At 37.7% G+C, this 23,805-nt stretch overlaps 1 protein-coding gene across 1 annotated transcript; it reads right to left on the reverse strand.

Annotated features, from left to right (window-relative positions):
- Positions 1-1,683: 1,683 nt before the first annotated feature.
- On the reverse strand, positions 1,684-4,312 carry LOC110933640. The gene is made up of 6 exons (XM_022176851.1): positions 4,096-4,312; positions 3,754-4,017; positions 3,304-3,686; positions 2,527-3,258; positions 2,140-2,442; positions 1,684-2,067 (listed from the first exon to the last, which is right to left on the reverse strand). Exons 1-6 carry the CDS (start codon positions 4,310-4,312, stop codon positions 1,684-1,686), a joined length of 2,283 nt encoding a protein of 760 aa, XP_022032543.1.
- Between the last annotated feature and the right edge of the window lie 19,493 nt (positions 4,313-23,805).

Consider the following 23,805-nt stretch of genomic DNA (forward strand, 5'->3'; position numbering starts at 1 on the left):
AAGATCCTTCTTAGGGCCACTGCTGCGCTGTGTGGACCCTCAAGATGCAAAATACCTGATAAGGGAGATTCATGAAGGCATCTGCGCCATCCATGTGGGCCCGCGCATGGTCGTAGCAAAGATAATGAACGCTGGTTACTATTGGCCAGGGATGCACGTTGACGCTCTAAAGGAGTTACGCAAGCGCTACTCCTGTCAAAGACACGCCCCAAAAACCCTGCACCCAAAGAATGATCTCATCCATGTGTCTACTGCTTGGCATTTCCAGCAGTGTGGGATTGATATGGTGGGACCTTTCCCTAAAGATCCTGGAGCTGTGAAGTTCATAATTGTTGCCGTTGATTATTTCACCAAATGGGTGGAGGCCAAAGCACTCACTTCAACTACTGCAATGACGGTGCGCAAGGTCATATGGGAACACATCATTTGCAGATTTGGCCTCCCACTCAAGATTGTAACCGATAATGGCACCAATTTTGCTTCTGAAGACCTTCAAGAATGGATGAAAGAGATGAATATCGAGCATACTTTCTCTTCTGTTGCGCACTCTCAGGGCAACGGCCAAGTAGAAAGTGTCAACAAAAGTATCGTCGAAGGGATAAAGGCCCGCCTAGGCACTAAGAGAAGAGGCTGGGTAGATGAGCTCCCGAGCATCTTGTGGGCTCATCGAACCATGCTGAAAACAAGGACTGAAGAAACCCCTTTCGGCCTGTTCTACGGCTCAGAGGCGGTTATCCCAGCTGAGATAGGCCTCCCCTCGCCACGCTTGGCAGCAATCTACAAAGTTGATAACGAGGTAGAGTGCCGTTTAGACTTGGACCTGCTCGAAGAGAGGCGCGAAATAGCGCGAGTCAAAGAGGCCAAGTACAAAACGCAGTTGGAGAGGTACTATAATGCAAGAGTGCGCATTTGTACCTACACTCCAGGGGAATACGTTTTCAGAGATAATAGAGCTTCCAATGCTGAACGCCCCGGAAAAATAGCACCTAAGTGAGAAGGCCCATACTTAATACATAAGGTGCTAGTAAAAGGGGCATACAAATTGCGCACCCAGGATGGTCACATCATCCCGCGCACGTGGAACGCGCAACAACTGCGCAAATGCTACATGTGAACACCCTTGGCCATGCGCCTTTCCATTTAGTTATGTTGGCCATGCGCCTTTTATCTACTTATGTTGGCCATGCGCCTTTTACATTATCTATGTTGGCTATACGCCCCTTTTTTTCTTTTTCAGTAATGTATGTTGGCCTCGCGCCTGTTTCCAAGCTAATGAATGCAAGCATTGGCTATGCCTTATGTTTTTATCCTCATGGCTTCTACGTTGCAAATGCATGTTAAACTTTTGATTAGCACGAAAACACTTCAGTAAATTACGAGCTCTTGAGTTATGCCTCCAAGGTTCTCCGCGATCATAGCGCGAGACCGGGCAGTAACACTCATACGAGCCACACTTACATTTATTCGAGCTAATTTAACCAAAGTTTCTAACAACAATACAATAATTGTAACTTGACAAATAGAAAGCAAGCATAATGTCGTATTCTAAAAAGCGCGTCCGCGCAATAGTTACATAAAAAGTAGCAAAACATCATTAGTTCGATTCAACAAAAGCGCTCCTGCGCAAAGATTACACAAAAAAGTTAAAAAACAAATTACAAGGCATCAGCCTACAAACACTAGCTATTCGTCACCACCACCTTCGCCATCTCCATCACCGTCGCCATCTCCGCCGGCTGTTTCCTCCTCATCAGATAACTCCACCGTCTGTGGAGGGTCTAGGATAGTCTTTAGCCGGGAACACCAGTCATCGTGCTTCAGCGCTTCAGTGACCAAATCCATCACGGGCGATGATATATGGTCATAAACTCCTTTAGCGCGGGCTAACGCAGCATCAGCCTGATCGGTCACTAAGCAATGACTGACATCAAACTCTTGTCCAAAGGCCTCTTCAACATGTTGAGCACACTCTAGATAACCTCCACGATGCCCAACCACGCGTGAGGCATCTATGAGAGCAGCAACAGCCGCATCCAACTCAGAGGCATTCAGAATGGAGTTAGCCATCTACAAAAAAGGCAACGGATAAGAACCAAGACAACAAAAAATAAAGCCTAAGTTAAGAAAAGGGAACCATACCAGAACTACCCCTCTATTACGCATCCATTCAGATTCGGAGACCAGCGTGTCTACGATTGATTGAGCTTCGGCGTAATTGTTTTGGGCTACGTTAAGGGCAGAGGTGCTAATATCTCGCGCCTCGATGGCCCTTTGTTTGGCCTCCTCGGCGGTACCAGCCTTCACCCTTTCAGCCTCAAGATCAATCTCCAAAGATTCATTCTTGTCAGTTTGCTCATGCAATCGATGCTTTAACTCCGCAATCTTTACATCCTTCGCTTTTATGTCTTTATCTTGGCTGGCCACCTGCGCCTTCATCTTAGCCTATGAAGAATGGAAACAAAGACTTAAGCAATATTTTGACAAACACAAAACAACGTAATAAGGAAAAGGTTAAGTTCGTTAAACCTCAACATGCTCTTTGTCTGCTTCAACATCCTCAACCTCCTTCTTTAATGTGGCAATCTGAGCCTCAAGGTCGGTAATCTTGGAGCGAGCAGCAAACGTGCACTGGTTATCCTTTTTACATACCTCCTTCCATTCAGCACGCTTTTTCGACAAGAGCTCCTCAGCAGCACGCAACTTACTCCTTAGGCCCTCGCGGCCCCACTCTTCAGATTTTTTCTCAGATTTGAACTTGGCCTTCCCCTCAGCAAAGGCACTTTTCAACTTCTCAAAATCCTTAACCTGCCTTAACAAGCGCTCACAGTATTTCTCCCAGTCCCCTCGCTCTTTAACCACTGTGGGCCACTCGCGCACAATCTGGTGGTTGGCAGCGCGGGTATTGGCCTCGCCGACAATATAAGCGTGATACAACCCATCATGGGTTCGCGCTCTTTGCCGGTTAACCTCACCGGGAGGGAAAGAATTCAAGAACCAATCGCGACACGGAGCAAACTCCAAGAACATGTCCTTCTGTTTTAAGCCCCATGGAGGATGGTGGGGAGCGTCACCGCGAGCCTCCTCGGTGTAATTCTTGTAATAGATATCTCCTAAGGTATCCTTAGAACCTATCAGAGGATGTGGCATCGAGCTTTTTCTCCCCGCACCAGCCTGACCAGCCGCGAATGCACCTGCGGCGCCACCAGACCCTCCAGCACCAGCTCCACCCGCAGCAGCAGTAGCATCTTTAGGCGCCGTCTACTCGGGCGCAGTAGCAGCTGACCCCCCAGCAGTAGTTGTAACCTGCTTAGTTTGGAGGGGGATATCAGGCTGCGTAAATTCCGCTGGCTTAACAACTTCGGGTCCCTTCCCCCGGGTAGCTTCCTTCTCTTTTTCATGAAGGGGCTGGTCAAGCCCCGTAATGTGCACGACCTCTGGACCCTGCTTTTTCTCCTGCGCGGTAGTAGCAGCGGTCTCGGTCTTTCTCGATTTATCGCCCACGGGCTTCTCAAACGCCTTCTTTTTCTCTTTTTCCTTCTCTTTTTCTTTCTCTCCAACCACCTTCTCAACTGTCCCTTCGATTGTCTTGGGAGGCCTGATTACAAACTTAGTCTTCTTCGGCGCCGGTTCTTGAGGATCCTTAAATTCAACTCCCTTAGTCTTCTCAGGGGCCTTCTTCTGGGCCTCTGCAGAAACTAAGTGTTAAAAAGGTGTCACTAAAGTAAAGACAAGTATTAACTTAACAACACTAACCTGGAGAGAATTTATAAAGGGAGCGCAGCTTGCTTTGCTTCCCTATCACAGAGACTCCCTCAGTCTTCTGCGCTACTTTGACGCCCGCAGCAATCTCTTCTCTACTTCTCTTCCGACTCACTAACTTGAGAGCGGGTTCTTCCTCATGCTCTTCTTCCTCCTCTTCATCCAGCGCGATCGAAGAGGGAGTAACACCAGCATCTGGATTCCTTAACGCTGCGCTTCCAGAGCTTTTTGAACCAAAAGCGCTGGTCTTCTTCTCACCTACACGGGACAAACCCTCAAATGAGTCACTCGCAACAACGTAGTCTTCTAGTTTACTCTACCGAAATCGAAGAGTACCTTTATCAGAAGCTCCAGCAGCTGCGCGGCTACTCCCGCCTTTGTTGCTGGTCACCTCAGCATCAATGGTGATAACCTTCTTCTTTTTCTTGCTCGCCTTCTTCTTCTTTTCCTCCGGATCTATGCCAAGGTCGCTCAACACACCTGCAAAGATGTTAGAACAGGAACTTAGCTCCCCATTTGATGACCCTACAGACTCTTCGCTGGAAAGATACATAATATCTTTCCCAGCGGAGGTCACAGTGCGCAGGGGCCTGGGGTTAGGTAGATGCGCACCTTCGGTTGCAGAGGGAGGATTGGAAAAGGCTCCAGCAAGGGGATACAAAAAATGTAACACCCCAAATTTTTATAAAAGATTATTTGAATGTTTAAATGTTTTAAATGATTAGTTCGTTATAAATGAATAATGAAAGTTTAAAAGTTAGAAAAAAATACAAGAATGATAACTTAAACAACCTTGAGGGGTTAAACTTGTATTTATGTTAATAACTTATTAAAAAAATAAAAACCCAGTATAGTGGGTCGCGAACAAGAAGCAGGAAGGAGAGGAAACCCTTCTCCTTCATAATACCTCAAAAACTTCAGAAATTAAAGGTGTTGTTGATCCAAAAATCGAATGCATGAAGCTAATTCTTCACTAACTAAGCATATTGAACATAAGGTAAGTTGAATGTTGTATTTTGGTGCATTTTCATGAACTAGGGTTTAATCAAATTCGTGAAATTTAAAAAATTGAACTTGTGTATGAATTAGAATCATCATTAGAAGATGTTTTATGCTTGAATTCGTTTGTATTGAAGGTTTGAAGTAAAACCCACTTAATCTAGTAGTATGGTGATCTTGTAGTTCCATAAATTGAGTAATTGTGATGGATGAAGATATGAGCGCTAGGATAATTGATGAATTTTTATCTTGTAGAATGAATAAGTGATGAGAATTTAGTTGATTAAATGAGTTATGAAGATTACTAGTGAAATTGTGCATTGGATACTTGTACATAGTGCCTACAATGTAATATGCACACCAAATGTTCGATTAAATGCTTGAATGGTTAATTTTATAAATTTTGAATGAATTAGGAAGTCTTGTGTTGTATGTGGAAATTATGGAATTGATCTTTTGTGAAAAGTGTTATGGGATGCAAACTATATATGAATGTGAATGCAATAGTTATGTAAGTGAATGGCATAGTTTAAATGAGAGTGAATTATGTATAGGATTGAAGTTAAAAAGGGTAAAAGTTGTATGCGAGAAACTATTGCGTTATGAACTTGCTAGTTGATGTGTTATGTTCGGTAGTAATAAAGTATGATGATACATATTCCTTATATGCGTTAATAAGCTAACGAAAGTCAAATATTGCATGATTTGAAAGCCGAATGAACGAATGTTTGTAAGCTAACCGTGTTACAATTATGATGACATGTATGGATAGGAGTCTTGTCAATAGGGGCACAAATATGGAAGCGCCACGGGTCGAAGGTAAACACGGAAGCTATGTGTAAATTCGGACGCACGAGGTAAGTAAACTCCCCGACTCCTTCCTTAGTAGTAAAAGAGGTTATTTGTATGATAAATGTTAGCAATTATGCAAGATGCTTTATTGACATTGGTAACAAGTAAGGAGCACTAAGGAAGTGATTTCTGAATCACTTCCTACACCATTTTAGGAAGGCTATACGCGAGTCACTTAAGTATGGTAATCTAAGTTTATTTAGGATTCGGTTATTGGAGGTGATGGTGTTCGCTAAGAAGACCGAACGGGTTAAAATAAGAGTATATTAGTGTAGTTTTTATGCATATAAAGATGTGAAAACAATGCAGAATTGTGCAGTAATTTGCTAGAATATTGGTGCAGTTTGTATACATATCAAGTTGTCAAAATAGTGCAGAATTGTGCGCTTTATTGCTGTTAAGATAGTGCAGTTTTTATGCAAATTGAGCTGCCAAAATAGTGCAGAATTGTCATGTTTATTGTTGTTAAAATAGTGCAGTTTTTATGCATTTTGAGCTGCCAAAATAGTGCAGAATTGTCATGTTTATTGTTGTTAAAATAGTGCAGTTTTTATGCATTTTGAGCTGCCAAAATAGTGCAGAATTGTGCTGTTTATTGTTGTTAAAATAGTGCAGTTTTTATGCATTTTGAGCTGCCAAAATAGTGCAGAATTGTGCTGTTTATTGTTGTTAAAATAGTGCAGTTTTTATGCATATCGAGCTGTTAAAATAGTATAGAATTGTGCAGTTTATAATGTATGTACGTGGTCTATTTGTATGGAAGCTTGTAATCAGCATGCCTTAGTAAACCTTGGGATGATTTAAGTGATTTATAAGGGTTGTACGTTTGTACGTGGGTACGTAATCACATGTGGAAGTTCACGTCTATGAATACATGTGTGTTTGTGCCTGCGTTTGAAGTAGGATTCATTGCTTATGAGCGAACGGAACTTGGGTATGTGTTCGTACAACTTAAATAAGTTGAAGCGTTAAGTTACTAAACCGTTGTCTTGAGTATGAAATGTGATTGCAGGTACTCTATTAATGTCTTTACCAAGGTTAAGGAATTGAAGTGCACGAATGTACATGGAAAGCATATTCGTAAGGATCAGTATGGGAAGAAGGAACGCGGACTGGTTATTGATCATGTGTGTTTAGTTTAGGAATGATGTCATTAAATCTAACCGATGCACATGTATGTGGTGAATGCAGGTTGCGTGGACTTAGCATCATTATGAAGGATAGAAAGATTGAAGATCGAGTCAAGAGCAAGGATTGTACGGAAGAACAGTCACGTGGTTTTGTTTATGTAATGTTTTATAATGGAAGTAAATGTAAACATTTCCTTTTAGCAAATGTTTCAAAATTTGAAATACTGGTCTTCATGTAAGTATTGTGTTTAAATTATAAAGAAATTTTAAAACTCGTTTCTCTGCTGCGCCGTTTTTAAGAAATTGAGTGTTAGGGTGTTTCAAGTGACCTTTGATCCGCTCATACCAGTATTGCTCCCCTGATTCCAGCGGGCGCACACCCATAGATCCACCAAAGGTGGGGAAAGCAGCTTGATACAGGTGCGCCTCTACAATCAAATTCAACAATTAAGCACAAACGAATTTCAAAAGAGGAATAATCAATGAAAAAAACAAACCTCTATCTTAAAACTTCAAAACGGGCACCTCGTTGCTATCCTCCGGCCACTGGTCACTCATCTGCGCCGCGACCAGGACATTTTCACCAAAGATTTGATTTGGTGTGGCAGTTAGCTTCAGGTACCAATCAGCCCCCTTAGGAATCGGCAATTCCTCCTTCTCAATGGCATCCAACTCACGGAAAATCATCGCGATCGGAATAACTTCTTCTCTGATGAAGAAGAACTTCTGTTTCCAGTCATGGAAACTCTTTGGAGGGTTCAAAAGAATCTTCTTGGCAGATCCCCTGTTCCTGATCAACTAGCAGGATACTCTAAACTTCTCCACTGTGGGCTCTATGCCATGAGACCGGCACAAAAACTCGAAGTGTCACACCCGCACCATGTCGGGTGGACTCATTTGCGATATATGAAACCCATAGTGATGGAGTATGTGTGCCTTGAACTCGGTGGCCGGAAGTCGGAAGTTACCTTGTAAGAAGAAATCTTCAATCAAGGTAATATACCCCGGTGGTGCGTCGGCAGCAGTCTGCCCTTGCAGGGGATACTGAGCATCCAATTCCGGTGGGAACCGGAACCCCCTAGTAATCTGCTCAAATAACTCCTGGTCCCATTTGAGGACGGGGAGGGGACCTTCTTCAAGGTGAGACTCCTCTTCAGCCATTTAGTTAAAAAGAACGAGAGTAAAATGAAGATCTTCAAACTTCCCAGAAAAACTTGAAGATCTGCTAGTGCAACTTTGAAGATTCATAGAGGAATAGAGAGAAATTAGATAAGCGGAAGAAAGGTTTGTGATTTCCTCTCTCCCCTCGTCGACTATATATACCCATCGCTTTAATGCGATGGGTAAACGTGCCGGATTCACCGCGCGCATCACCAATCAGGAGCCGCCACGTAAGGCGGGATTCTCAGAGTGACGGTTACCACGCGTGCGTAGGCCTCACTCGCTTGACGAAGAGCCGAACTGTCAGTGACAGCATGATGATGGACGTGTCAACAGTCAACTCAAACGTCCCCGTCAACGACATTTCGCACCAACCTGTCAGAATTCAAAATTCGAGGTTTTTCCCGCCCAGAATTACTACAAACTTCATGCAGAAGTTACCAAGCACGCGCAACTATCATGATTCCTCAATGATCCTACGCGCTTACAATAAAAAGCAAAACTACCATCAGGCTAATCTGGTAGCCGCGCCGTAGTAACTGACACACACTTACACGTACGCCGCCTACCAAGATCAAGCAAGCGTTTTTCACAGCTAGCACTTTCTTTTTTCTAAGTCCAGAGCTCCAACCATTTACTTCGCGCATGGTGCAGCACTGGACTGGAGGGACTTGAAGGGGTATGGTCCCAAAAAGCCGCTTAGACCATTCAGGTCGCGCGCTGGACCATACTCCTTACTCAGCAAGCTGATCAATTTCCAGACTCGCGCGGGTTGTTCAACAGAACCTGGCCTCGCGCGAGGTCGAAACAAGAGATGACTTCAATTTTCACACTCGTGTTCTGAATAAGAGCCTTCAATCCCTACACCCCCGCGCGGGCTAGTTACGTGCTCAACAAGGGTCGCGCAGGAGTTAGAGCGCAAGGCCACTTCAGAGAGTACACAAGGTATAAGTGGCAGAAGAAAGAGCCAATCAGCGTCCACCAGGCTGTGCTCTATCATGCTCCACGATCGTCTGACGTGCAGGAGACAATAAGTACACAAGGACGTCTACGTGGCACCAATCAGGGGGCGGCGACACCTGCCCCATGATCTCCACTTACCTGCTGATGGCATAGGGACAGCAAGGCCGACAACGGGGACACGTGGCTCCAATCATGGTGCGCCAGCACCGGAGATCTTCTAGAAGGCACTAACGGTCGATACCAGTGAGACAAGAAGGATATTCCCTGTTCGTCGCCTTCCGGCCCAAGGCCCATCAGCCCATCTCTTCTTACACCTCTCCGGCTATAAATAAAGACCTCCATGCACAGGTTAAACATTCTGCTCTCTTCACTATCACTCTTAACACATTTATTTCTTCAAAGCAGATACTTATTCTCACGCCGAAGTCTGGTTAAGAGGGAAACCCCCATATTCCCATCTTAACGAGCTAACGGTGTTCTGTTTTGCAGGAAGAACAGATCAAATCGGAGCTCAGGAAAGTTTAAGAAGATTAACCCTCATGTTTGAAACATAAAACCAAACTAATTAACCCTAAAATTAGTTCTGTGTTTCTCCAAAAGCATATACTTATTCTCACACCGGAGGGTGGTTACGAGGAGAACCCCCCTATTCCTCTCCTCGTAACGAGCTTAACGGTGTGTTTAGTGTTTTGCAGGATTCTCACATCACAGCTTGGACGAGATAAAGAAGTTCAACCTTATTTGTCGAGGCATAAACCACAAACTAATCACCAGAGTAGTTTGGTGTTTCTTCATTTACATAAAACAACAACAAATGGTAATGTTATAACTTGAAGGGTATAACCATATGGGATAATGTTATCATTTAGGCAAATCATCAAACACATGGCATGCATGATAATTTTGCCTATGAAGGCTATAATACGAAGGGTATAAGTTGTACTATACCAAATTGAGGGAATACTTTGACATGTGAACTTTAAGATACATGTTATAAAGCCGTGTTAGTATGTACTTAATGAAGGGTATAATTTGACTTCTCATAATTGAGAATAAAATTTGTTGGTAGTTAAAAAAACGACTTCTCATAATTTTTTTAACGGCTAATTTCTTTAATCCCTCGTCGTCTGTGGGAGTTGAACCCAAGACCTTCCTCTTCCCAGCCTAGGTGTTTTAAAAATTTTGCCTTTGCCAATAGACCACCACCCCATTAGTGACTTCTCATAATTGAGTAACTTGTCTTGAACTTTCAAATTTGATAATATTTTAGAAGAAAAAAAAGATAATAACCACGATTGGGTATGTAAAAGATAGGGGGACCATATTTTGTTGTATAAAAGACTAGGTTATAACCCGTGAATACTCACGGGTTGTTAATCTATCTTTCTAAACAAATAAATATATACATATATATTAATAAACGAAAAATTGTATGATGAATAAGGTGTATAAATAAATGATAAAACGGTTTGTGGCTGATTATATGAATGGATATCATAACAAAAATTGCATTGGAAGTCGAAACAATTATTGATAAAGTTTGCACACTAAATAATGTCAAAATTGTGTTATCCATTAAAAGAAACACTAATAGTAAACTAACATATGATAAGATGTAATAACTTAAAATTCAAAACCATTAAACATTGTTAAAAACTATTAACCATAACAAAGTAAATGTATATCATATGAAAACCAAATATCCAAAACCTAATTGTAAAACAACTAATCAGTACTCTTTTGTGAGGTACAACCAATTCAACATTCAAGACTTGATGAGTTTCATCAAAAGAAAAGTGAACCGTATCACCCTCGTTAATGCGAGCATGTTTCATGAATCTCGACCATTTGCATAACGCATAACGAAAACCTTTTCCTCTCTTTTCACGTCTGGTGCGGTTGGTAAACTCCTCTTGCTCAGTCAAATGCAGAAGTCTGACGGTCATAGGTTTTAAATCAGAATCAAGTTTAGCTATCCTTGAAACATTATCAGGCAGCCACTGTATTGTTTTTAAAATAAAATTAATAAGAAGAAGAATATAAAAATAATAATGTATTTTTATGTGAATAATAAAAAGGTAATTTTTAATATATAGTAGTTCCAAGAATAATATTAAAACTTACAAAATCTTTAGAAGCCATACGAACAAACTTATAAACACGACGATCTTGTTGTTCATCAATAGCTGGCTCTTCAACGGCATCAATAGGTGCAACTACAGGCTGAAAATCATATATAACATTTATTAGAATAACAATATAGTAATTAAATATATAAAGAAGCAACCAAATTTATACTTACCTCATCAACTTCTACATCAGCAAAATTAATTTCAACACCATTTTTACCAAAAATTGTTAAATGGAAATCATTCCCAAAACCTATTGAGAATATTAAATAATAACCGGCCTCTAATTGAAATAAATTAACAATTACATCAATACCAATGGAGAAATCGACTTTACCATCAAGCGTTTCAATCTTGAAGTGAAAGATTTTGTTGCCTATATCTATAATGGAAATAATATCATTTGATGTATAATCAAAGAACTTGGGCATGATAGACTCGGGAATGAGCTGTAGAAAGAATAATAAGAAAAATCATAAAAATGTTATATATATATATATATATATATATATATATATAGGTTATAACCCGGAAATTTTCCGGGTAGGAAAATTTAATTTACAATAAATAAAAGTATAAAAATAACACTTTTAACATCTAAAGTATCATCTTTCCATTTTCTCCACCATAAATTTTTAATTCAGTTTCTTAAACTTTTTCTTGTTGTAAAGAGCCATAAAAACGTACAAAAGCAAGAATGTATATTAATCATGTATATTTTTTTAAAATTTGTATACACGTATAGATAATATCTCACTGTCACTCTACACTCTAAATCAAACTATTTTGACCCGACTCATACCTATTCCCAACCTTGCCCCACCCACATCAGCTACAACAAAAAACATCTAAAAAAATACATGTTTGGATTCTAAAACAAATAATTAAAAAGGAACGGTTTCAAAAAAAATTAAAACCTATTTATTTTTAGAAACACAATCAATATTCCGTAAAAACATATCACACACTAAAAATTTACATAATCTTTAATGGATTCAAAATTAACACAATATAAAATTTATTAGTTAATCATGAAAAAAGAAAAACAGAAATAAAAAACCAAAACAAAAGAATCAATGATACATATTAATACAATACAAAATTTATTAGTAAAAAAACAAAGATTTTCAAATTTCAAAAAATATCATAGTTAGATTTGCCAAAAAAAATAAATAAATAAACAAAATAATTTAAAAATTATAGAGATTAGCATAAACGATGAAAACTATCATTATACCGGATCAAAAAACACAAAAAAATACGATAAAATTAAACTAAGTGAACAAAAACCTTTAAAGTTAGATTTTCATCAACAACAACATTTGATTTCCCCTTCGGATCATCCTAAGAAACATAAAATATTAACCTTTGAAAATGAAAAATAAAGGTAAAACAATTCAGTTAATTACAAACTCCTACAATTTAGTAAATGAACACAAACCTTTGAACTTTGATTTTTATCACAAAGAACACTTGCTTCCCCTTTCGGTTCAGTTTTTTATCCCAATCATCTTTGAACTACATATAAGGGGAAAAAAATATTTAACAATCTAATACGAATAGTAATTAAATATAACAAAATAAGAGAAAAAACAATGACAAAAAAAATAATAATTAGAAAACAAATAAACATACCAAAAATAATGGGTCATCTTCCTCAATAAGCTTTAAAAATGAAGGACAGTTGTTACTCTGATCCATATATGGAAATTAAATATGAAGGCTTTTTAAAAATTAAAACGGTAAACTATTTATAGAAACAAACTTATAATATCGGGAGAAACTTCAAAAACAAATAATTAAAAAGGAACGGTTTCAAAAAAATTGAAAACCTATTTATTTTTAGAAACACAATTAATATTCCGTAAAAACATATCATACACTAAAAATTTAGATAATCTTTAATTGATTCAAAATTAACACAATATAAAATTTATTAGTTAATCATGAAAAAAGAAAAACAGAAATAAAAAAAAACAAAACAAAAGAATCATTAATACATATTAATACAATACAAAATTTATTAGTAAAAAAACAAAGATTTTCAAATTTCAAAAAATATCATAGTTAGATTTGCCAAAAAAAAACGAAATAACTTAAAAATTATAGAGATTAGCATAAACGACGAAAACTATCATTATACCAGATCAAAAAACACAAAAATAAAACAATAAAATTGAACTAAGTGAACAAAAACCTTTAAAGTTAGATTTTCATCAACAACAACATTTGATTTCCCCTTCGGATCATCCTAAGAAACATAAAACATTAACCTTTGAAAATGAAAAAATAAAGGTAAAACAATTCAGTTAATTACAAACTCCTATAATTTATTAAATGAACACAAACTTTTGAACTTTGATTTTCATAACAATGAACACTTGTTTTCCCTTTCGGTTCAGTTTTTTTATCCCATTCATCTTTGAACTACATATAAGGGAAAAAATGTTTAACAATCTAATACGAATAGTAATTAAATTTAACAAAATAAGAAAAAAAAAACAATGACAAAAAAAATAATAATTAGAAAACAAATAAACATACAAAAATAATGGGTCATCTTTCTCAATAAGCTTTAAAAATGAAGGACGGCTGTTACTCTGATCCATATCTGTAAATTAAATATGAAGGCTTTTTAAAAATTAAAAATGGTAAACTCTTTATAGAAACAAACTTATAATATCGGGAGAAACTTCTAAAATAAATAATTAAAACGGAACGGTTTCAAAAAGAATTAAAACCTATTTATTTTTAGAAACACAATCAATATTCCATAAAAACATATCACACATTAAAATTTTACATAATCTTTAATGTATTCAAAATTAACACAATATAAAATTTATTAGTTAATCATAAAAAAGGAAAAATAGAAATAAAAACCCAAAAACGAAAGAATCATTGATACATATAATACAATACAAAATTTATTAGTAAAAAAACAAAGATTTTAAAATTTTGAAAAACATCATATTTAGATTTGCCAAAGAAAATAAACAAAATAACTTAAAAATTATAGAGATTAGCATAAACGATGAAAACTATCATTATACCGGATCAAAAAACACCAAAAAAAAAACGATAAAATCAAACTAAGTGAACAAAAACCTTTAAAGTTAGATTTTCATCAACAACATTTGATTTCCCCTTCGGATCATCCTAAGAAACATAAAACATTAACTTTTGAAAATGAAAAAACAAAGGTCAAACAATTCAGTTAATTACAAACTCCTATAATTTAGTAAATGAACACAAACCTTTGAACTTTGATTTTCATCACAAAGAACACTTGTTTTCCCCTTTCCGTTCAGTTTTTTTATCTCAATCATCTTTGGACTACATATAAGGGAAAAAAAATGTTTAACAACCTAATACGAATAGTAATTAAATTTAACAAAATAAGAAAAAAAACAATGACAAAAAAATAATAATTAGAAAACATATAAATATACCAAAAATAATGGGTCATCTTCCTCAATAAGCTTTAAAAATGAAGGACAGTTATTACTCTGGTCCATATTTGGAAATTAAATATGAAGTCTTTTTAAAAATTAAAACGGTAAACTATTTATAGAAACAAACTTATAATATCGGGAGAAACTTCTAAAACAAATAATTAAAAAGGTACGGTTTCAAAAAAAATTAAAACCTATTTATTTTTAGAAACACAATCAATATTCTGTAAAAACATATCACACACTAAAAATTACATTATCTTTAATGGATTCAAATTAACATAATATAAAATTTATTAGTTAATCATGAAAAAAGAAAAACAGAAATAAAAACCAAAACAAAAGATTCATTAATACATATTAATACAATACAAAATTTATTAGTAAAAAAACGAAGATTTTCAAATTTCAAAAAATATCATATTAGATTTGTCAAAAAAAAAAAATAAACAAAATAACTTAAAAATTATAGAGATTAGCATAAACGATGAAAACTATCATTATACCGGATCAAAAAACACCAAAAAAAAGCCGATAAAATTAAACTTACCTCTTGTGTTCGAAGGAGATTCAGATTCCTGCAGTTGCATAAGTCATCATCAATAAGTTCAAGACATTAATCATATGGAACTTTTCCTCCCCACAATAAGCTTGCAAAATCATACAGTATTTCCTTTGAATCGAAACAAAAAACATATAAGCTTAAATAACTGTCACACCCCCAAATTTCCACGTGTCACCGGTGGGCCCGGTGTGGGGTATGGTGACGTAGTTGGCATCATCATAGACAAACAACACAATATAATAATGCACAGCGGAAGCAGAATAGATTCATTTCAACTTTAAATAAAATGTAATATTAAATATCACGAGTAGTTGAAACGGATCCACATGCGGATCAAATAAAATAAGATAATTGTTCAACAGTTTTATTGTCGTTCGAGCTTGCGAGACTATTGTGGACGCTCTAGGAAACAGCCAGCCTAGTACGTATAGTACCTGCACTTAACCTTTTGGGAAAATACGTCAGTTTACACTGGTAAATACAATTAACTGACTCATTTTGAAAATGATTGAAAATTGATTGAAATGCACATGGCATAAAAATATTTTTATAACTTGGGCTAATTATGCAATATAATCTTGTGAACGAATTACATGTTACTCGTGCGTTCAGTAGCCCGGGATCTTGTCCGGGTTAAAGATTAATAGACACACCACATTAAAGAGTTATACACGACGGGTGTACGCCTACACCCCGTGCTCTGGTCGTGGCCATCTCGTAAGATAATGCCAAGGATATCCGGGACATGGTCATTAACCCCCCAAAGGCTTAAAGTAAAACAAGACTGTTTAAACGAGCCGATCAAAATTATTCAATTGAACACCCAAGGGTGCAAGATTTTGTACGCTCGATCAAGCGGTATTCTATATACCGTAACCCAAGCCCGTATAGGGAAAATAAGTTAAAAGTATTTACCTGAGTAAGTATGAATCACAATTGGCAAGTGAGGGTAGCTTTTACTGGGCCTCCTATTCTGGAACAAAGGTTTATAATAACCTATTAGATTCCTAACGGGTCTTTTATTTAAGCCTAAGCTTGACCGGTTAGTTTTAAGGACGATACGGTTCAAGCGCACGATTAAGCGAAGACCGGATAGAATGTGATTTAGACCCGACAAGTTTGAATACTTGTATAATATGGGTATACTAAACACATTCTGGATTTTGAGACAAAAATGATAACGTTTGACCCGTTTCGGTCAATTTATGCGAACTAGTTACATAAACCGAACCGAACGCTAAAAGAGCGTTACGGGTAGCCAAAAGAGTCATATGCAAGTTCCCTGAGATAATATGCTTTAAATATGATATAATATCAGTAAGTTATGTTCCATTATGCCCCGAATGAATTTAAACTCAATTTATGCCTTATAAGGGCATTTTGGTCATTTAAAAGATTATAAAAGAGTTAAATTGGAAATCTGAGTTACAGGTCTGTTTTATACAGTAAATATGCTTAATTTGACATGTTATAACAGTAGGGTATGACCCATATACAAAACTTATCATTTAAAATCAAACTATGCACCGTAGGGGTATTTTAGTAATTTCACAAGGGCTAAAAAATGTCAAAACTGGAAACCTGAGTTCAAAAATTTATACTTACTGTTATTTTATAAAAAAATATGCTAAATGCATCAGTAGGTATAATCCTTATATGTTTAATATGGGTATAGCGCATACTATGCGCTAAAAACGCTTAGAAGTGCGATTTAGAGCCGTTTCCGGGTTTTTAAAAGAAAGCTGAGATTTTTATATTTCCAGAATGCTCAAAATAATTTATTTAACAAATAAAATCAGTAGAAAAAGGTTTGGGGTCAAAAGGATTTATAAAACTCATTTTATGGCTTAAAAGGTCAAAACCGGCATTAACCGAATCAACTTAGCGACCTATGATACGATCAGCCAAAAATTAAATAAAAATCATCAAAAATCCCAAAATATTATATAACATCAGTGGGTAAAAAGTTTTACATCAAAAAGTGGCCTTAAATAGGTTATACGCTAAATGCGCCGTTTATTTAACATAAAGCTATAGTTTTACGATATCGGCCATAACTCAAAATCTGGACCTCCAACTGATCTCAAATTTTCGGTGCAAGTTTATAAATCAGAAATAAAGGTTTCTACTCTTTCACTTTTCCAAAAATCACGTTTTATATTGAAAAGGGCAAAATAGTCAACTTTAAGCATAAATCGGAAACATGCATATGAATCGGTTAAGCATAGACTCAAGTTGTAAAAATTCCAGAGAGTTAAACATAAATATAAATGGTTCAAAATAAGCACTAATGCAGATCTCAAACATGCATGCACGGATCCGAATCAAGAGTCAAAGAAAAAGTCGTTTTATAAGACTTTCGGTTCCGATCCGAGTTTATACTAAAGATTGTCGAGTTGATCATGATAAAACATATTCTTATATTCATTATAAAGTTATTTTTGATGATCAAACTGATTGCATGTCATCTACATTACCATTTATGCTATAATTTGCAAAAACACTTCCTGTTGACTTTTTAAGAACATCTTTGACTCGACAATAACCATGCTTAGAGTGGGAATCAGAGAATACCCTTTTGAGGGTTTGTTTCCCACATAAATACCAACTTATAGGTACTTTCAATTTGAGAAATGACTGAGCCATTTTCGTTTAATCGAAAAGTCAAACTATAACTATGACGGATTGACTTTCGGCTAATAATCAAAGCTAGAACGAATTAGAGAAGGTTATGAATGCTTACAAGAGTCCTAATGAAGCTTAGAGATCACTATGAAGGTGCCTTGTCGTCCAGGAAGCTTCAGAAGTTGCCTTATAAATTCTTGAAGTTGCAAGAGTTCTTGGTTACTATCACAAGATCCTCAAAATGTGAAGAATTGATCAGTTTATATGGGAAATCAGGTGTTATGAGAGGCTCACAGGTGTCCCAACATGCATGTTCATCCATTGGTGAGTTTTGGAGGTGCTGAAAGCTGTTCTCCACTCAAAATTCGGACCCAAATACTTCAGTTCGCGAGTTTGCTGCATCTGGGCATGTTATACGGACCGTAAGGTCCTTGTATACGGTCCGCAAGGACCTGTTCAGCATAAGCAATCTTTTATTAATTGGCAGATTTGGCCCCTGTTCTTCGCACGCGAGGTTTTTGCCGTTTATCTTGACTCGTAAACCCCCAAACTTGGTTTTTAGGAACCTTGGGACATTTACCAACATGGTAAAGTCCTCGGTTAACTTTGCGCTCACCCGAAAAGTCATGAAATTCGACGTTGACGCTTTTAACCCCTCAAGTACGGTTTTGGCCATAACTTTCTCATACGATAACGAAACTTCATGAAATTTTTACCACATATTCTAGTGAGTATATTCTAGCATTACAAAGCTTCGGGGCTGCCAAAAGATCACTCAGAGGTATAAATTCAACATGTTGACACTTTTGGCCCCTGTAGTTTGTAATTCCTCACTTTCGTGCATTTTCCGCTTCGCATGATCCATGATCTATCCGTTTAGGGTTATAAACACCATGTAGGGTTATTATAGAGTCTATTTATCCATTGTTGACACTTTGGACCCTTACGTTCCATAGTTTTCACTGTTTGTCAACTTTAGTCCCTCTAAAGTATGTTTTCGCATATGCAAAGTCTATGACACGTGTCAATACATTATTGGACGCAAATTTTCGAGGTGTTACATCCTCACCCCCTTAAAAGAAATCTCGACCTCGAGATTTATTGAAACAAATGAGGATATTTTTCTTTCATCGTGGATTCCACTTCCCACGTGTATTCGGGACCTCTACGGGCATCCCACTTGACCTTGACAATAGGTATATACTTCCTTCGAAGCTTCTTCACCTGTCGATCCTCGATAGACAATGGTTTTTCCACGAACTTCAAACTCTCATCTATGTGTATATCTGTATGCGGTATAACCAGTGATTCGTCAACGAAACACTTCTTCAGATTACAGATGTGGAACACATTATGTATAGCGCTAAGTTCTTCAGGCAAGTTTAACTTATAAGCAACTGACCCGACACGTTCGACAATCTCGAAAGGTCCTATGTATCTCGGGCTTAGCTTGCCTTTCTTACCAAATCGCATCACCCCCTTCCAGGGTGATACTTTAAGCAACACTTTATCACCTACATCGAAGTGAAAATCTTTGCGCTTCGGATCCACATAACTTTTCTGCCTATCCCTGGCAGCTTTCAAACGATCGCGAATCTGCACGATCTTGTCCTTCGTCTCAAAAACGATATCTGGTCCTGACAGTTGGACATCTCCAACTTCTGCCCAACAGATGGGTGATCTACACTTTCTACCGTATAAGGCCTCAAAAGGCGCAGCTTTTATGCTGGAATGGTAGCTATTGTTGTAGGAGAATTCAATCAGTGGTAGGTTCTTATCCCAACTACCACCCAAGTCGATCGCACATGCACGCAGCATGTCTTCCAAAGTTTGAATAGTACGCTCACTCTGACCATCGGTCTGAGGATGATAGGCCGTACTAAAATTCAAACGAGTGCCCAATGATTGTTGGAAACTCTTCCAAAAATGCGACGTATATCTAGTATCTCTATCGGAGATAATAGATACAGGTATACCATGTAGCGCTACAATCTTATCAACGTATAATTGAGCTAACATATCGGAGCTATACGTCTCCTTGATGGGTAGAAAATGAGCTGACTTCGTCAGTCTATCTACTATGACCCATATAGTATCATTTCCTTTTCTCGTCTTTGGTAACTTGGTGATGAAATCCATTGTCACCATTTCCCATTTCCACTTGGGAATTTCAGGTTGTTGAAGCAAACCTGACGGCTTCTGATGCTCAGCTTTGACTTGCGCACAAGTCAAACATTTAGCTACATGCTCAGCTACGGACTTCTTCAAACCAATCCACCAGTAGTTTGCTTTTAGATCCTGGTACATCTTATCAGCTCCAGGATGAACGGAATATTTAGAGCTGTGGGCTTCCTGGAGGATAACATCCCGAAGTCCTCCATAAACTGGAACCCATATTCGTCCGTTCAGTCTTAGCATTCCATCTTTGTCGTAGGATAACTGTTCCTCAGTTACTCCTAACTTCTCCTCAGGATAGTTAGCTTCCAACACAGCTTCCTTCTGTGCAGCTAACACCCTTTCGTTCAAATTATTCCTTATTTCAATGCGCTTGGCATTGATTCTGATCGGTTTCACTCTTTCTTTTCTGCTTAAGGCGTCGGCAACTACATTTGCCTTGCCTGGATGGTATCTTATCTCACAGTCGTAATCATTTAAAGTTTCCATCCATCTCCTTTGTCGCATGTTCAATTCCTTCTGATTGAACAAGTGCTGAAGGCTCTTGTGATCTGAATAAATCACGCACTTGGTTCCATACAAGTAGTGTCTCCACAGTTTCAATGCAAATACAACTGCACCCAATTCCAAATCGTGGGTGGTGTAGTTCTTCTCGTGCACCTTTAGCTGTCGTGAAGCGTAGGCAATGACCTTGCCTTTCTGCATGAGTACACAGCCCATACCAGTGTGTGACGCATCGCAATACACCACGAATTCTTCTATACCATCAGGCAATGTTAACACTGGTGCATTGCTCAACTTCTTCTTCAAAATGTCAAAGGATTCCTGCTGCTTAGGGCCCCAATCAAACTTAATCTTCTTACGAGTCAACGAAGTTAGGGGCGCAGCAATCCTCGAAAAGTTCTCGATGAATCGCCTATAGTATCCTGCTAATCCTAGGAAACTGCGAATCTCGGTAGGAGTCTTTGGCTCTTGCCAATTCATAACTGCTTCTACCTTAGCGGGATCTACTTGGATACCACGCTCACTTACCACATGTCCAAGGAATTGGACTTCTCGAAGCCAAAACTCGCACTTCGAAAATTTGGCATAGAGTTTCTCATGATGTAGAAGTTTGAGAATACAACGAAGGTGTTTCTCGTGGTCGGCTTGGTTCTTCGAGTAGATAAGGATGTCGTCAATAAAGACGATGACGAATTTATCCAGATAAGGCTTGCAGACGCGATTCATGAGATCCATGAATGCGGCTGGTGCGTTAGTTGTAACACCTCGAATTTTTGTGTCCAATGATGTGTTAACACGTGTCATTTGATTACACGTGGCATTGATATTAAATAAAGGACTAATATTGACAAACCTTGAATGTATGTAAATTCGAGGGTTCTAAATGTCAAACAAGGGTAAATATACTGTATAGTAACCCTAAGTAGTGCTTATACCTTCAAACGAATGAATCATGGATCGTACGGAAGCGAAACGTGGAAGAAAGTGAGAGATTACAAGCTACAGGGGTTAACTGTGTCAACATGTTTAATTATACCTCTGAGTGACCCTTTAACACTCCCGAGGCTTTGTAACAGTATTATACGCTCACTAGAATATACTGTATATAAATTCCGCGAAGTTCCGCTTTAAAACGAGAAAGTTATGATCGAATTCGTATGAGGAGGGTTAAAAGCGTCAATAATGAAAGTTAAGGCTTTCAAAATAATTAAATAAACTAACCAGGGACTTAACTAAGCGAGTAAATAACACGAGGCCCTTAGCAGTAAATAATCAAGGACCAAATCGCAAAGTTACCCCTTCAAAACCCGAAAGGTCAAGTTAATGATTACTAAAGATTTCATTAATAATTACTAAAGATTTTGTTATTTATTACAAAGATTTAGTCATCATTACAAAAGATTTAAAATCTTTGAAAAATAACCCTCTCGCGGGCCGCGTTGCGTTTTGGGTTAAGTTGAGGCGGGCCGCGAGCCTCCTAAATTGTACGCGTCTGATGTTGAACTCAGGCGACCCGCGTACAAAGTGCATGGATCTTCCATGCGGGCCGCGTCAGGCGCCCAGATGCAGAAACATGCTCAAATTGGCTGTTCAGCCTTCTAAACGCCATGAGATGCATTTAAACCCTGCCAATTGGTCCCTAAACAACCCCTAAGCATTAGGAACTCATGTTGGAAGGTTGTGGATAGTTGGGGGACTTGTGTGTCAAAAAGTTGTGGTGAAAACTACTATAAAAGGCCATATTAAGTTCACAACTTAATCATAACTCAAAACAACTTCTCTGATCATTTCTGAAGCTCCCAAGACTTCTTCTAGCCATCTAAATCGTGCTCAAACTTCTGTAAGTTGTTTAGAACATTTGGAGTTTAGTTTTTGCTTAGTATATAGCTAAAAATTCAACCGTCGTAACTACGGTTTGACTTCGGTATAACTCCTAAATAGCTCAGTCATATCTCGAATCAAAAGTAGTTATAAGTTGGTATCTATGTGGGTAATAAACCTCTAAAAGGGTTCCCCACGATCACCACTCTAACTATGTCAAAAATCGAGTCAAACGAATGCATAAAAAGTCAACAGAATTCCATTTTAGCGATTCTTGCATAATCTATGGTATAAATGATATGAAACCTGTTTGATATTCATAAAACCTGATAATAAGTTTATAAACTTGTTTACGCTCGTTTGATTCGACCATTTGCTATATTAACCCGGTTCGGAGCCGAATGTCGCAAAAGTTTGACTTTTGCTTTGACTTCAGTTCTGACCCGTTTTAGTGAAATATAAATATGCCTTAGGACTCTCTTAGGACCAGGTTACATGATGGTATAACCCTCTGTGACCGGTTCGTTAATTGTCCAAGTCTTTTACGCATTTCCGTTAATTACTTAAAAGTTGACCGTAACGCCCTTTATAAATTTAAACGAGATTTTCGGACATGTGAATAGATCATGACCTTGGTTACTGAATTCTAAGCATGTCCCTAAAATTTCATGTCAATCCGAGGTCCAGAATAAGAGTTATGCCAGTTAGCGCAATTTGCGAAACTTTAGTAATTAAATAGCGCAATTAGCATAACGCCTATCTAAACCCGGATTTCGACACCAAAACTTTTACTCGCTGATGTAAAATAATATTTTGGGATTTTTAAAGATTTTTAATTATTTTTACCTTGCTCATAACCTGCGGTTATGGCTACGGTTCGGTAAATACCGAATATGCCCTTTTCGGCCATAAATCGAGTTCTATAAGGTCTTTTGACCCGATTCCAGTTGCTACTGATTTTAAATAATAAATAAAGTATTTTAGACTTTATAAACTGATCGGGAAACTCAGATTCCCTGTAGAACTCTAAAACCTCCTTAATAATCTTTAAAAAGACCGAAATACCCATACGAGGCATATTATTAAACTTAAACTCGTTACGGGCATTATGGAAGGTATCCTACTGATGCCACAACCTCTTTAAAGTATATTGGCTTAGGAAAACAGTGTAGGACTCTAACGGATACCCGTTGCGTCCTTTTGCGCGCACGGTTCGGCTTATGTAACTAGTTTACATAATTTAGCCGAAACGGGTCAAACTATATTGTTTTAACCCCAAAATCCAGAGTATGATTGTTATACCCATATGAAACAAGTCTTCAAACTTGTTGGGTCAAAATCACACTCCATTCACGGTTTTCGCCTTTCACGCGATTAAACCGTAACAATTCTTTAAGACTGACCGGTCTAAGCTTAGGCTTAATTAAAGACCCGTTAGCATTCTAATTGGTTATTTATACCATCGTTCCAGACTAGAGCCTTCCGGTAAATTGTACCTACGCTTACTTAAGTGAATACGGCTGAGTTATTATTCTTGCTATTTTAAGACAGGAGCTAGCTCAGGTAAATACTCTTAACTTATTTCCCTATACGGGCTTGGGATACGGTATAATAATACCGCTTGGTCGGGTATTGAATATTTAATCGGATTGTGATTAAGTTATTGA

Source organism: Helianthus annuus, chromosome 4 (assembly GCF_002127325.2).
Source record: "Helianthus annuus cultivar XRQ/B chromosome 4, HanXRQr2.0-SUNRISE, whole genome shotgun sequence".
Taxonomy (NCBI): Eukaryota; Viridiplantae; Streptophyta; class Magnoliopsida; order Asterales; family Asteraceae; genus Helianthus; species Helianthus annuus.